The sequence below is a fragment of the Petromyzon marinus genome, chromosome 8, assembly GCF_048934315.1.
Source record: "Petromyzon marinus isolate PM22_M1 ecotype Great Lakes invasive population chromosome 8, UKy_Petmar_22M1.pri1.0, whole genome shotgun sequence".
Classification (NCBI taxonomy): domain Eukaryota; kingdom Metazoa; phylum Chordata; class Hyperoartia; order Petromyzontiformes; family Petromyzontidae; genus Petromyzon; species Petromyzon marinus.
The window spans coordinates 16,395,631-16,411,303 of NC_133674.1; the positions used below are offsets into that span (position 1 = coordinate 16,395,631).

At 45.1% G+C, this 15,673-nt stretch overlaps 1 protein-coding gene across 6 annotated transcripts in view; it reads left to right on the top strand.

The window, feature by feature from the left end:
- GBF1 (golgi brefeldin A resistant guanine nucleotide exchange factor 1) overlaps positions 1-15,673 on the top strand; it is a 172,576-nt gene that overhangs the window by 94,700 nt on the left and 62,203 nt on the right. For 4 of the 6 annotated variants that reach the window (XM_032949917.2, XM_032949921.2, XM_032949919.2 and 1 more), the window contains exons 7-12: positions 1,562-1,622; positions 6,958-7,012; positions 11,028-11,063; positions 13,413-13,737; positions 14,445-14,797; positions 14,994-15,210. In XM_032949917.2, the coding sequence (XP_032805808.2) occupies positions 1,562-1,622; positions 6,958-7,012; positions 11,028-11,063; positions 13,413-13,737; positions 14,445-14,797; positions 14,994-15,210 (1,047 nt within the window). The remainder of the gene's footprint in view (positions 1-1,561; positions 1,623-6,957; positions 7,013-11,027; positions 11,064-13,412; positions 13,738-14,444; positions 14,798-14,993; positions 15,211-15,673) is intronic. The other 2 variants (XM_032949922.2, XM_032949923.2) reach the window with 1 other exon arrangement.

Sequence of the window (15,673 nt, forward strand, 5' to 3'; positions counted from 1 at the left end):
GCTATGTTTATATTAAACATCCCTGCTTTTAAATAACCTCAGCCTGGAACACACAGAGTCGTTTGGGCCAAATTTCATGTTGAAATAAATAAGTGACATTGGCTAGAAATGTGAAGCGCAAAGCAAATCCTTTTTACCGAGCGATGGGAGGCGGTGTAATTTTGTATTAATGCTTGTGCACCTGGACTGGATTGCAAGCGGAATGTTGCCTCTTCTATTTGCATCATGGCAAACCTTTTCAAATAAACACTGCCCGACTCTTAGCTACGTGCTCGCCAAGAGAGGTTTTCACCAAACTTTTACCCTCGCGCTTAATGCAGAGTTTGATTCAAGCAAACGGTCACGCCGCTTGTAAAACCGGCCCTTCATTTTGGAAATCTGATCTGCTTATCGTAATTGAACATGCAAAAGGTATTTCTTTTATATATATATCTCGCCTTGAGAAAAATAAACAAAAAATTGTCGTTCATGAAATAACATTAACGTTTTTTTTTACATATTTATAAAATATACAAACAAGACTGTAGTGAATTGGCTCCAAGATGAAATTAAAAAATCATTTTGGTACCGTGAGCGTTAATGAAAGTAATTTAGTCCCCGCCTGGATGGGTAATGAAAGTTAATTTTAATTTGGAACTGACCCTGGTGTTTGCTGTGCGCCGATGCCCCCTTTGGGAGGCGTACTTTATTACTGCACGCGGCGAGGGGAAGGCAGTGCGGGGGCTGGCGGTGGCGGGGGGGGGGGCGGGCAGGCTGGCTGTGCGTGCGTGCATGCGTGCGGGGATGCGAGTTTTCTTTGTGGGGGGGGAGAGAAGGAGAGGGGGCGGGATAAAGATTGGGGTAGGGCTCGAGGCAGGGGAAATATTGGCTGGCTTAATCCCACTCTCAAACAGACTGAGCACCAGCGCTGGCAGCACACTCTCTGGTGCCCCCCGTTGGGAAGCGCCCGTTATTACCGCGCCGAGCGCCGCGTCGCTTGCTGCCAATATTGGCGGCGTAATCCCGAGTAAACAGATGCGTTCGCCATCACTCTCCGCCTCCTCTCCCCGGGGGATCTGTGATAATGTCAGGCCTCTTGATAAAACCCTTATTTGTATATTTTATATATTTGCCTGCATGTCTTTGCATTGCAATCTCCAACTTCCATTCAATCGTGCGGCGAGCGAGTCCGTATTTATTTTCGTGCAAATAGATATGTTGGTATTTAGTTATTTATATAAAGGTGTTTTGTTGTAAGCCGTGCGCTTGGTCATTTCATATTGGATATTTTATTTTATGTTGCGTAGTTTTTGCATTTCATCTTTACGGATACGGATTTTATTTCAAGGGCTATTGTGTTCTCACAGAATTTCCGCATTTTGTAAAACATAAAACATTATCAACATTGTTTGCACAGTTTTGTTATTTGGTTTGCTACTTCCAAACGTATCAACTCTGTAAGCGTGTGCTGAAATTCTCATGGGGCATAAACTTTTCACTATTTTAAGCTCCTTACATGTTACTAGTTATGCACCTCTGAATTAAGCTCTCAAATGCTTTTAAACTTGCTTGTTTTGTTCAGAGCTGCTGAGGAAATCCGCTGAACACACGCTGGTGGATATGGTGCAGCTCCTCTTCGCAAGGTAAATTAACACGGTCGAAGGAACGGATAGCTCACTTGAGCGAAGCTTCTCAATGTACATATGTTGAACGTCTTTCGCACCGTACGTAGCCAATGGCGCTAATGGGAGGTGCGGGGGAAGGACAACAAACTAAACACAAAAAGCAGTTCTAAAGAAATTAGTTTTAAATCTCGATGATTTAAAAGTGCACAGCTCCAGTGGCTTCCTAATATCGGAAGGAAGAGAGCGTTCCAGATGGCCGCAGAAGCGCATCTGAAAGCGCGCGATGCGGTAACCGTCTTTTTAAATTGCGGCACCCACGGTCTCTACTGGGGCACTTTTGCCACGCAGGAGCAGCGCGTCCCGAACGGTGGTGACGTGGGCCATCGGAAGCGCGTTCCCCCACTCTCCGTGGTGCGTATTCAGTGTAAATAAAAAAAATATATAGACACGCCAAGTTAACGCGTAGGGTTTCGCAACCAATATTTTTCGTAATAATGTTTTTTTTGGGTTATTAGATTGCGTAAATATGAACGTGTTGTAACTCCATCACCACCCGACACAGCCAATTAGTAAGGTTTGTCATGTAAACAAAATGTGCCAGTTTGTTACGGCTTCAGCACCCCTGTGTGTTGGAGATTACATTTACAATTTGAGTCCGACGTTTTGCTGGTAATTGCAACCAGCTTCATCAGGCAGTTTTGCCAGAAGTGGACGTTGGATGATCTTGTGACATTTACAAGAGTAGGTCATTATGTGTGCTGGCATCGTCGTCCTATTTTGCCACATTTGAAAATACTTACCTGCAAATGTACTCAATTGAGATTACACGTACCCCATCGCCCCTTACTGTGAAACTTCAGCAGACTGTCTTAAAATACCGCGCCTTCGCAGTAGCCTTGCGCTATTAGAATGACACGCATACCAAATGCACCAAATTATTATAATTATGGATGTCCAACGTTGGGGTTACAAAGCCCCCCTTGCAGTTCTGTTATATCCGTCATCTCTGGGGTGTCTGGATGGAACTAGACCGTAGCAAAGTAGCTGCTGTTGCATTGGTGTGACACTGGGCGATGGGTGCTGTGAATCCCCCATGCACTGCGTGCATGGAATCAACGTTGGCCCCAACGTTGTTTTCAGCGCCTTGTATATTTCACAGTCATTGATTGACGGCGCCAATAAATAATAGTTATAAAAACAACTTGCATCACGTACAACATTTTACGAGTGGACACATGTTCGGAGGCATGGTGCCAAACTCGGAGAATCTTGAAAAAAAATACCAAATCACCCGGAATGCGCCCAATCGTGTTGGTCTTTGAAAGCTTGTACGGGCGACCAATGCACGCAGCAGATGTTACTGCTGGGCCACATGGTGGGCATCAGACACAAGTAGGGCAAATCTGTTGTTGTGCTGTACATCTGTGCTCCCACGCCTATGCTTCCTACCTTAGCAAATCTGCATTGACCATCGCGGAGAACTCCGGTGTGGTGCGCGACGATTTGAGCTCGCGAGTGTGTGGCCCTGAAGTGAAGTGGAGGAGATGGGGCAGCTGCTGCGCTGCTGGAGAGGAGGAGTAGTAGTAGCCTTGCAACCAGGAGCCATGGCTCCATCAGGTGTCCGATCCGTGCAACTCCAGCCAGCCCAGCGTTCAGCGTCGAACGCGTGGTTGCTGATCCTCGTTCCCCGTTGTCTGCCTCGTCACTCGCGGCGGAAGGCTTCAAATGCTTTTGTTTTTACTTCTTCTACTTTGCATATTGATCGGGAGCTAATGCAAACCTAAAAGTAGTTTTCTAGCCACCCAAAGTGCGATTAAAAATACATAAAGGGGTGTTTCCATTTGGCGTCTGAATGGGACATACCAAGGAGTGGTGGGAGAGCAAGAGAGGCAGACAGATTATTGCATATGGATTTTGGCATTAGAATGTGTTTACCTAATATAGTAAGTGCAATTGAATGCATTCATTTTTAATAAAGGATATTGAGATTGTCAATTTTTGTTGTTGTTGGGAATAATGATGGCATGCTTAGGAAAAATCATTAAAATAATGCATTTGTTCTTTTAGTATTTTACATCAACATTTCTTTATAAATATTATTCATATCCCTTTTGTTTCATTTAGCGGTATTTCTCAGTATGTAGTTTTATTTTTTAAGTAACTGCAAAAAATATATACATTTCGGAATTTAATGATTGAAGTGTGTACATTTTCTCTGGAAGTCTGCGGAAAACGATCGGCAATGAAGACTCTTTTAAAATAGACGTTGAATGGCGTTTGAATTCACTTTCAGAAAAAAGAAGTGTTAATTTGGAATGTGTACAAAAGAAACTGGTGAAATTTGCGTGGTTAAGTAGCTTTAATGTGTATGTGTTGGAGCTATTTCCTGTCAAATAAATTGAAATGTCCATCATGCTATTTATTATAACAACATTTACACTGGATAGATCCCCTGAAATACCTATAATTGTACAGCAGTTTTTTTTTGTAACACAGAACTTGTCTTTGATATTCATTTTGAAATGTGGCACATTTGAGTCATGACATAGCCACACAAAGCCTATTATCACGCGTTATTGTCCTTGCGCCTTGAACATCCACTTGAAAGCAGCGCACCTGGATAATAACAGAATCCAGACCATTAAACCTATGAAAACTGGCTCAGTGGTATTTTCGCCAACCACTAGGATATCCAGCCTAATGGTTAGTATAGCTGGATAATTTTACAGCGAGACAATTATCCTGTGGACGGCAAGGAGCAAGTCACAGCCCGCTTGTCATTATAACAATTGCGGTGTTGAGGAGTGGCATCGCTCGCGAGAATTAAGCCCGTATAACACATCGCAGTATCACCGTGAGGGATGACATTGGAACAGCGTCTTGGAAATTGGATGCCTTGTAATTTTATGACACCCAGGTAGGAGACATGCATATGCCCTTTGAGAATTCAGATAAGGTTAAGGGGTAGGTAGGCTTGTTGAAGCAAAAGTTCAGCTCACGGTCACCACACCTTTACTGGGGTTCGGCCAGGGTGTGCGAGCATCTTGTTTGTGATGGTGGCCTCGTGCAAACCGGGAGAGGTATTAATATTTGAGAGGCTAGTACACGATTCAATAGATGCTTTCCGCCTTGTACATTCTCCGAAATGAATGGTTAGGTTTTCCATTGTCCCGTCACACTTAAGTGGCCCGTTGCAAGTTTGATCAGTAGGGCTCTTTGCACTACAATATTCCCTCGTTATTCACGGCGAGCGAGGGATACGTTCCGGAGATGCACGTGAATAGCAAATTTCGCGGACAATGATATTGGCCCACGGATAGCGGATTGCCAAATTCATGGACAGCAAGGTCGTGAATAACGTGGGAATACTGTACTGGCCAAACGTTTATTGTTGCCGACTCGTGTGCAACTTGTCTTCAGCATTTTGAGTGGCCTGCAGCCGTGTCTTTTATTCGGGCGTCGGGGCGTTCAGTGCAAACGATGACACGGCGCGGACAGAGCAGCAATGGCATTGCGTGTGTCTTAACGTCGTCGCTGCAAGCAGTGGGTTTAGCTGACGATTGCATGGAGATGGAACCCTGAAAACCATTCAGAGTACAAGAGCCTCCACCTCTTAACTTCGAGACCTTGCATTGCAAGTTTTTTTTGTATTTTTTTTTTTTAAAGAGCCCAGAGCTGTCAAAAAAATTATTGTTTTGAAAACAGGCATATGGTCTCTTTGGCATGTTATGGAAATATTAATATTTTAGTTAAGGCCACCACCATCTGTAATGGCACAAATTATAGCATTCAGCTACAATTAGACTAGTGTGGATTGTAAAATAAATAAATTAATGCATTCCCATTTGGTTGTTTTTGGAAAATCTCTTGTTCATTTTAAATGTATTTCCTTTCACTTGTATATTATAATTATAATAGCCTATAGTTTCATAAGAGGTAATTTACTGTGCACTATGTCCATCACAGCAATATCACCATAATGCAAATATTGTCTTTACTTGATCACTTTTAATGCCTGCAGTAAATTAATACATGAGCGTACACAAAATGAAAATGAAAGTGCCGAGCCGTAGTTAATGCATCGTCATGATCGCAAACAAACCCATCTGCCGGCAGACCAGCCACTGCTTTGCACCCAGCACCGTGGCCGCACTGCATTGATGGCGCACGTGTCTTTACCCCCCCCCCCCCCCTCAGATTGTTACGCAGGAAGAAAGGGGGCGGGGAGTGGGGGGGGCAGCAGGCGGTGGAGGAGGCCAAGTAGTCAACAAATCCACATGAACAGAAATAGCACATAATCATTATTCTGTGTGATCCCTCGGAACGTGCCAACAAAGCCATCAACGGTGCAGCACGGGGATGGCCTAATTAAAAAAACGGGGGGGCCTCTCTCTCTCTCTCTCGCACGCACCCCGGGCAGCAGCTCGCAGCCACTCGCCGTTCCTGCTGGCTCCGGAACGGCTCCTGTCAGCCAGGACCCCCCCCCCGCCGCCCCCCAGGTTTAGTAGAGAAGCTGGCATTATGTAGTATTAGCTGCCGGCGCAGCGTAGGCCCACACGGCCGCATTAGAAATGATTAGTTCCTAGGTCGGCAGAAAGGCAGGGGATTACAGGGAAGCAGTGTGGCGGGCCCGAGCAGGTTAGAGGCAAACACGGGGGCAAGATTGGGAAAGATCCTCTCCTGGAAATCCTTACATTTCAGCGGCAGAACCTCCACGTGTTGGCTGAATTAAAAACAAATCCTGCGTTATCCTGCATTGTATGCTTCGGGTTTAATGAGGAGATTTGAAGGCAATGGTGCAAAAGCTTTTGAAAAAATTCCTGCACTTAACCCTGGCCTGTGGCCCATGTACCTGCTAGGCTCTAACATGAAAAAGTCGACCGCTTTGCACCGTTATTTTGGTCATTACAGGCTGAAAGGGGGATTGACAAGAACAACAGCTACGTCTTAAACTCAAACTTACCCAGTTAAATTGCTATTACATTACAAGTTGTAGCATTATGAGATCAAATATTTTCACCCGAAAAACATAAACATGATCATCTAACAATAAAAAAAATCGTTGCTGACATAGTATGAGATGGTATGTGCAAGGCAAGAGCAATACGCAGAAATTAACATTGATTTTTGTTTAACTATGATGTATATTGAACTTATTTCACGCCGTACGTAGCCAACCGTGCGAGCCAAATGACCTGGGTGTATGTAAGGTTTTGGTTTTTACGTGAAATTAGTTCAGCGTCGCACACTTAACGTGTCACTCTGATTCCGCTGGGATCATGCTGTGGTTGTGAATGTGTGAGACTGCCACACGCTTCTCTTTAACATCCACTGACGCTTTTGTTTCTTTCAGGTTACCAGAGTTTAAGGAGGAAAGCAAGAGCTTCATTGTCACGAACATGAAAAAGGTATTTAAAAGCAATTACTTCATTTCCATTATTACTCACATTATTATTGTTATTTACAGCTCTCAAAGAATCGTTTCCTGGTGGTTTTCATTTGTGACGCATAAAAAAAACCCCATTCAGGGGGTGCGTCACAGACTTGTTGAATAACGATGAAACAATACTCGACCGTTTAATTTTCAGATGTGTTTAATCCACGTGAGCATTTGGAGAGGATTTTCCCTTGCCGCTTTAGTGGATTTCCGCGCACAAGTGTTGCGGTGGTTGAATTTCCTACGAAACCCCGTTGCACATGGAGCAGCAGATGCACACCCCCCGTGTCATTTTCACTTCCTGGCAGCCCGTAGTTTTCTCTTCACTGCGATGCTGCCTCTTGCACGAATTCCTCGTGCAGGGTTCATGACTGGGCCATGCCTCCTCTCCTCCTCATAATACCTTCCCATACACGTGCTCTTAACTTAAAACGTACTTCGCTCTTCCCTGTATTCATTACTGCAAGGGCTGCGCAGTAATGCCAAAAGGGTGGAAACGTATGGGACACATTCCTTCACGGTTATCTGATTGGATGAATAAAAACCAGAAAGCCAGCTCATGACCTCAAACATTAATTTACATGATCGGAATTTTAGAAATGTTGGACTTGGATTGTTTTAATGCTCACTTATTAATTACAAATTGGGTTAATCAAGTTTGAAAAGTGAAGTTCAATTTTACAAATGACACACGTATTAACTAAACAGAAACAAGCAGTAAATTAGTTTGAATTTATTTTCTCTATGTAATAAAATAGAGCCTTTGATTAAAGCAAAAAAAGAATACAGATATGCCAATAAACTCAACATGTGTTCTCTACTCCCTCTACTGTGGGATTACAGTAATAATCTTCCGACTAAAGTCTCAACACCGACGCCGAAAACCACTGGCAACGTGCTCGTTACTGAATATTAACACTACGAAGTTTGGTACGCAAATTAAATGCAGAAACCTGGACTTTAATGTGATATTAAATTTAAATCCAGCTCGAAAAGAATCTAGAATAGCTTCAGTCAGTGGAATGTAGCACTCTGAAGTTTGTCACTAGGGGTCACTCTAAGGCAGAGTGGATGAGTGTTTTTTTTGTCCAGCAAAGAGGGCTTTTGGCTCCTATTGGACTGGTCACTCATCAGCATAGCTTGTTGCTCTAAAACCGTAGCCAAGACCTGGTGTTGTCAATTAGCTCGCACAGATCCACACAGGTGGTGTACAGGATGTTGACACGGGGTCACTGCATCAGCTCGTGGTTAAGGGTTTGCCTGTCCTGGCCGCATTCACGTTTGTGGCCATCCCTGTTGGTCCCTGATGGCACAGAGGGGGGTTATGCGCGGGGACCGGCTGGTCACGTTCCTGCGGCGCTGATGTCGGTGGTGGTGCCCCCCCCCCCCCCCCCCCCCCATTGCCACAGAGTGTTGTTTGGCGTTTATAGCAACGCCAGTGTTGGTGCCAGCCTTTGGAGTTTTGTTCTAATACTCTGCGGTCCCAGGTAGCTGTCAGATTACTCCGCTGTGACGTGCCTGCCGTCGTTGGAAAATGGGACGCAAGCCCACACTGTCCATGGTTCCCATTAACTTAATCAAATGTCACTCGATTTATAAAAACATATCACCCTTGGGTTGTTTTTTTTGCAGAATACCTTGGCCAAATGTAGTCGAATATTGTGTATTTGTTTTGTTAATCTGTTCTTGTTTGCATGAATGTTTAATTGAAGTACTTGGTATGGAAGTATTATAAACACTGTTTAGTTTATGGAGTTCTCAAAGTAGGCATACAATTTAACTTGGGATTATTACTAGTACAGCATACATACGAGAGGCACTAAACTAAAGAAAGTAAAACCCACTTCATTGTATGACTCTCATTTAGTCCTATATTCATGTGGTAATCAAGTAACAATTGCGTTTAATTTTGGTAAGGAATTCCATGGTACTATATACCTAAAATATGCAAGTCTCCAATTTGCATATCTCAAACTGTGGCTTGACATCTTACACTGCCCCTTGTTTATTTCACAACGTGTAAAATGCTTTTCTTCTCAATGCCAGTGGGCCGTTTTTTTGTTTTCTAGTTCGCGTTGGAACATTTCTATAATAATAAAAAATTCCTTTTGTTCCGTTTTTCACAATACATTCTACAAATGATTGTCAGATACTCTGACTCTACATTTGGCGCAATGTAGTAACCATCTCTAATGTCACTGCTCTGTTAACTTCAATGCATTTCCAGCCACACACCTCGGCAAGACAAATTAATATGTTTTGCCCAAGATGTCCCATCAAAGGTCATGCGTAGGGGATTTTTTCTAACGGCTCATAACTAGGCAACCAGCGCCAGGCCAACACACTTTAAAAGAGAGATCACAATTTCTGTACGACACGTATATCTTTGGGAATGTATGTATTTTGAACATCTTTTGCACCGTACGCAGCCATCCGTACTTGTCGAAACCAGCCCCTGTGGTGAAGGGATGTGGGCTTGTCTACTGGATACACCCTTGCTTGTCTCGCAAGTCCAATGGCTGTTCATGTTGGCGTTAGTATGCATGTGCGTATACAGCCACTGAATCGGCCTCTTGATCCTTTTGGTTGAGAATCTCACGCAGTAAGGTATGGGAATAAAAACAAAGGGTGTGTTCTTAGTGGTTAGGCGCACTTGGCGGGGGCGAATGACATTGAGTCAGTCAAGGAGTCGAAGAGGTGTTGCCTGGGCATAACCCACGGGTTGATCTAAGGATAAGCGCCGTCAAATGTCACGAGGAGCCCGAGACGCACCAATGACTAAATCAGAGCTGTCGGGCGGCCGGCATTGACGCGCACGCACGTGCAGGGGTACCGCCCTCTTTAATAGAGAATTAATGGGAATTATCGCATTAACTCTCGCGCAAAATGTGTAGGATTAGGCAGCCCGATGTCATTTTCTGAAGCGACACGGACTGACCGAATTCGTATTTGGCCGCAGTCAAACGTGTGCCGCCCTCTTTAGTGGGTATCAGTGTGGGAAGGAAATGTATTTCGAGGGGTTTTTTATGTGGCAGTGTGCTTTGTTGCTGCTGCTGCTGATGGTAGCTTGCTTCTTGCGTAGAGAACGCAGCATCAGAATAATCAGAATATTTATTTATACCGGAGGTATCCGATGAGCTGTAAAGCTCTTTTTCGCAGATGTTCAGTCGTGTTACAACAACACACAATACAAAAACAGGGTATGACTGCAAGATATAGGAAAGGAAAGCAAATCACAAAAAAATTGATGTTGCACCATAGCAAATTTAATACATTAAAATATTACACCAGAACTTGTTCATAAATAAACAGACAGTTGCTGTTAATCTGATCAAATGCGTTATCGATATGGTGACATTGGGTAAAATGTACAAATACAGCCCTCTTGCATCTTTGTATTCACCTTAAGGAGCATCGCCAACTATTGCACAGAATGGACCGCCTTACCGTTAGTGAGCACGCGCAATGCAGACTCGTAGCGGTAGCCTGTCCGTGCCGATAATCACTGCCCGCTGGCACCTCGGGGGCTGTAGCCCGTCTCGTCGCTAACTATAACTATGAACCAACTTTTTTATTTTAGCAGGTAAAGCCCACTGAGCTCTTTAGCGCTTTTTTCAGAAGCGACCTGTCCACAAATGATAGTTCAATGCACGATTCTAAATGTGGGAGGGAAAAAAACGAGAGGACACGGAGAAAAATCCACTCGACCACGGGGGGAGAGACGCATGCAAGCTCCAAATATACAGCAGGCGTCAGGGTCGGGAACGAACCCACGACCTCTTGTATACCAGGCGATGTAGTTAACATCTCGCAAACTGTGGCGCCCTTGGTGTATGTTGGCCGGGACTGTACCCGGAACCGATCCCGGGTTGGTGGCGATGGTGGCAGCGGCGTCTGTTGAACACCCAAGTGGACCGCTCGCATTAACTGTGCGCTGTAACCCAACACACTTCCCACCCTTCTGCTTTCTCTCTCTCTCTCTCGAGGCTTACACTGTGTTGTGGAAAAATAAACGTGTTCAGGTAAGAGGTTGTCCCGAAGCTCCGTCCTTAAAAGCGTTCGAATTACATTAATGTGGAGCCTTTTAACAGCCTTGCATTCGGCACGAATGCCCCCGTTTAATTACGTAAAGTGTTTTCGTTTACTGAACTAAATGAGCATGCTTAAGGAACGTTAACAGCATGGTGCAATAATAGAACACTACTGGGATTTATTTTTCTGGAAAGAGGCTTTTTTTCCAAATTAGGTGGATGTTGTGGTCTGCCTGAAAGGAAACTTTTGCATGCTGTGGGGCAGTGTGAGGGGACGAGACAAAAATATAAGACTTTGTGAGGCTCGCGCAGTCTTTGTCAGTGTTGTCAGTAGGTGTGTTAGACCCTTTGTTCCCTTCCAAAGTAATCGGAGTTACGCGAGGAGATGTCATGCGTCTTTCCCTCGTGTGCAAGGTATCATCCGAGATGTTTTGTGTCAGGGCATTACACAATTGCGTCATTTGTTGACTTTATTATTATTTGTTACAGTAAATAATAAATATCCTTTTGTAAATGTTACTTCTGGATGAAAGCCACCCCTAATGGTTATGGAAGTTGTTTTGCCATACTTCACCATGCTGGTCAGTGCACGTTAATGATAGGGTTTCCCCTGGACTGGTTTAGATGCCACTTGTCGAACACAGGTCAGGGGTTAAAGTTCATTGCGCTGAGGGACTGCATCGCCACATCCACAGAAAAAAAACAGGCAGGATGATGGTTTGCTGCTTGGTTTTGACAACTTAAAAAAACAACGAACATTTGAAATGTCACTCTGTTAAAGTTAGCATCGTTATGAGCTGGTCATGTAATACTGGGGTTCTAATTTTTGGGGAAAATGAAGTGGTCAGTTTTAGTACTTTTAATATTTGAATTTTTAAGATTTAGCCACAGTTTTTGTTCAAACAAGCAAACACCTTTAAGGTATACAGTATCCCCAAACACAAAATAATCTTTGCAATACGGAAATATAGAATGTACAACATATATATTACCTTCTTTTTGTCTGGAGTGGGATTAACCTTGCCACAGGGCACGTACAGCTGCTCGGGCTATTTTCTCGGTCTGATCGCTTAGTAATCTTCCTGTTACAGTATTTGGTGCACATACTTACAGCTGATGAATAGGCCTCAGCTCCAATCAATCATCAGTGTCTCACCCCCCCACCCCAACTTGTGACTGCGTTTGTGTCTTAGCAGCCGGCTGGATGCCCTTGGGGGTGATGTGTGGCGACTGGGATGGGTGTGCGAGTAAATAAAATTAGCGTTAAAATATTATTGCGACATTTGAACGTGAATTACCGGGCGCCGCGGTGGCGAGATGCTAACTCCCTTGACTGGTATGCAGGAGGTCGTCGGTTGGATCCCGACCCTGAGACCTGTATATTTCGAGTTTGCTTGTTCTCCACGTGATCGTGTGGCTTTTTTATCCGGGTCCTCCGGTTTTTCCCTGCATGTTTAGAAACATGCGTTTTAGAATATTTGGCTGCTATGGATTTCCACATGGTAAGCCACTTCGTTGAGCTATAATTTGTGACCAGGTTGCTTCTGAAAAAGAGCCATATAGCTCAGTGGGCCTTCCCTGGTAAAATAAAATAAATATGAAATAAAAAAATAACGTGTTCTCATTGCTGCACTCCCCCCCGCATGGCATTTATAACCACGTGTGTTTGGACACTTTGTAAATATACAATTTTGTATTGTAATATTTAGTTTAAGTAATATTAATTTAAAAAAAATGTACAACCACTGTTCATTATTAATAATAAGCAGTATTGGATTTTTTTTATGCATTTAAATGATTTTGTTATTCCTCCCTGGTGAGTAGTTTATGAATAAGAAGACATTTTGTGATTAACTGCTCGCTTTGACTCACACGTGTGCGCTGTCACAGTCCTCCTGTGTTCCTGGTCAGATTTCCAAAAGTTAACTGCAGTGCAGTGAAACCTTAAAGTACATTTGAAAGAGACATTCATACGTATGGATTATGTAACGCTTTTCAACATGTCGCCGATGGGTAGCTGTGAGGACTAAAGGCTCTTGTCCTTTTTTTTTGTAGTTTGTGCCACAACGTTTTTGCCACCCCTTTTGATCAGTTTGGCCAGTTTTAAATAGCATAAGTCTCTACGAGCAACGTTATACTAAAACGTGTTCACATTGGACCATCTTTACAAGCGTTGCAGTGCTCCGCCACATCCAGTATTAGACGGACGATTGGAGCCAATGCATAAACGCCTTCAACTTCAGTTGGAAAGCGTTACAAATATTTTGTTCATAAGCTGCAGTGGATTTACGACGGGCATCGTCAGGCGAGCCCTTACCCCTGCTCTGCCTGAAAATGCAGCTCAAGATGCGAGCGGGAGGCATGGTCGACCAGAAGTGGAAGAAGCAGAAACGGTCTCCTCGCGCGTCGCGCCATGCAGCCACGGCCGGCTCCACGGGGAAGGGGAGCGGAGGGGGAGGAGGCGCCGGTGGCAGCGCCAGCAGCAACAGCAGCACCGGCAGTGGCAGCAGTCGGCTGCCATCCGGGCAACCCTGCGTTGATTCCAGGGCTCGGGAGCAAGCGCAGGGCTCGCTAAGCGATGCTGGAATGCCGTCTCCGAGCGAACAGCCGGCCTGTGACTCGGCGAGCGAGCTCACCGCAGACCACACGTCGTCTCAAGAGTCCGGTACGTGGGCAGCCACCCTCCACGAAGAGCCGGAAACACGGGCCTCGCTTAATTCTGCATTGTGCTCTGAGGGCAGGGTTTTCTGTCCGCGTTTACGGATCATCTCTGTTCAAATCAGAATATTAATTATTACTTGAGGAATCCGATGAGCTGTAAAGCTCGTTTTCACAGATGTCCAGTAGTTTCACAGATGTCCAAATATCAGTCAAGTCATTCGACGCTGCATGTGCCTGATTGTTAACACGATGAGAGCGGTGATGTAATTTAAAGTTTGAATCGGCACACTTTTGTGACGTGGGGCTTGTTTAGTAATCATCAGGCACATGCAACGTGTAATGGCTTTATCTTAATATTTTTTTAACCGTCATTTTTATTTCAACAGAGATGATTGGCAAATTGTGAGGATCTACCATCCCTTAGCGTTTTTTTATTCATAATCTCTCACGACCATTTTACTCCTCTTTCCTCCCTTTATAATTGTAACATTCATAATACATGTCAGGGTATAGAAACAAAGTGACTTCTAAGATTTAAAGAAAAAGTGGTAATTTTTATTTACTAATTAGCAAAAGGTTAATGTTGGTGTAGTTTACTTGGTGCAGCTTCAAAGCAAATTCTTGTGCGTCCACTTGCCATCTCGCTACTGCCTTCCGGGCCACGTACCCGTTCCTGTCCCTCTCGCTAATTATACTTTTCGTCCTCCGCAGTGGGGGCCGGGTTACCCCGCTGCCCGTCTGACCCGTCGCTGGCGTACAGCGAGCAGGCGTCCTCGCCGGACACCCCGCTGTCCGGCGAGGACCCCGCGAGCTTGGCGATGGACAGCGGGAGGGGCGGCAGCGAGGAGGCGTCGCGAGATGACCCGCCGCCGTCGCCGCGCCGCGGCCTCGGTGACGTGCTGGTCAGCGACAGGTGCCTGCTCAACTCCGCCGCCGCGGCCGATGACCGCCGCCTTGGGAACCACGCGGGGGCACGTGAGATCGGCGAGGAGGAGGGACGGGGGCAGCAGCACGAGCAGCAGCAAGAGGCCGACATGCTCGAGCAAGACAGAACCTCGGCAGACGTGAGTCTTGGTCTCCTGTCATGCAACAGAAGTAGCGGGAATAATGTCGTCGTCTAATGAGCCCACATCGTCATCATCGGATGGCAAGTACAGCGATGGATTTTTGTATCTTTGCGGAGCTTTGAGTATTATCCTCGGACATTCCAGCTTCTTCCCACCAGCCCAATGTGTATTTCGCACGACCGCTCTCCTGCAGGTGGTGTCCGAGCAATGCCCCGACGACGCAGCCGACACCTCAGGAGGGGGGAAGGGTCACTTCTTGTCTCGGGAGACGATTCCCGAGGACTCGGAGGGCCAGGAGTCACCGTGCGAGCCGCCCCTGCACGAGGGTCGCGACCTCGACTACGTGAACCCACGCGGGGTTCGCTTCACCAACTTCTCACAGAGCGCCCCCAGCAAGGAGAACCACACCGGTGCGATGGATGTTCTGCGCGGGCCATTCAGTTAGTGGCCACGGGGATAAAAGAGTCGATTTTAATCAATTAAACGGCAAATTGTTCCATGCCAACATTTACCAAAGCAACATTAAATGAGACCGTGGAAACACATTCTACGTGTGAACTAGTTATGCTCCCGTTACAGCCTATCTAAGGTCGCATTTGAACTTGCCATTGTATCTGATCATGATCAATGGCTTCCTTATTGTGCCAGCCTCTTGTGCAGCAACTGCACTTTATAAAAAAAATTTTGCTTGGTTGTAGGGTTTTCATTTGCTTGAAAGTGGCTGTATATGGGATTTGCCCCTTGTATATAGTTAATGTCCAGCATTATGGAATGCTATTAGCATGAATAACGCTATAGAAAATGAAAGTAAAATACATTTATATGTTATCTAGATCCAACCACTTCTCAGTACGCTTTATATAAGTGGCGGAC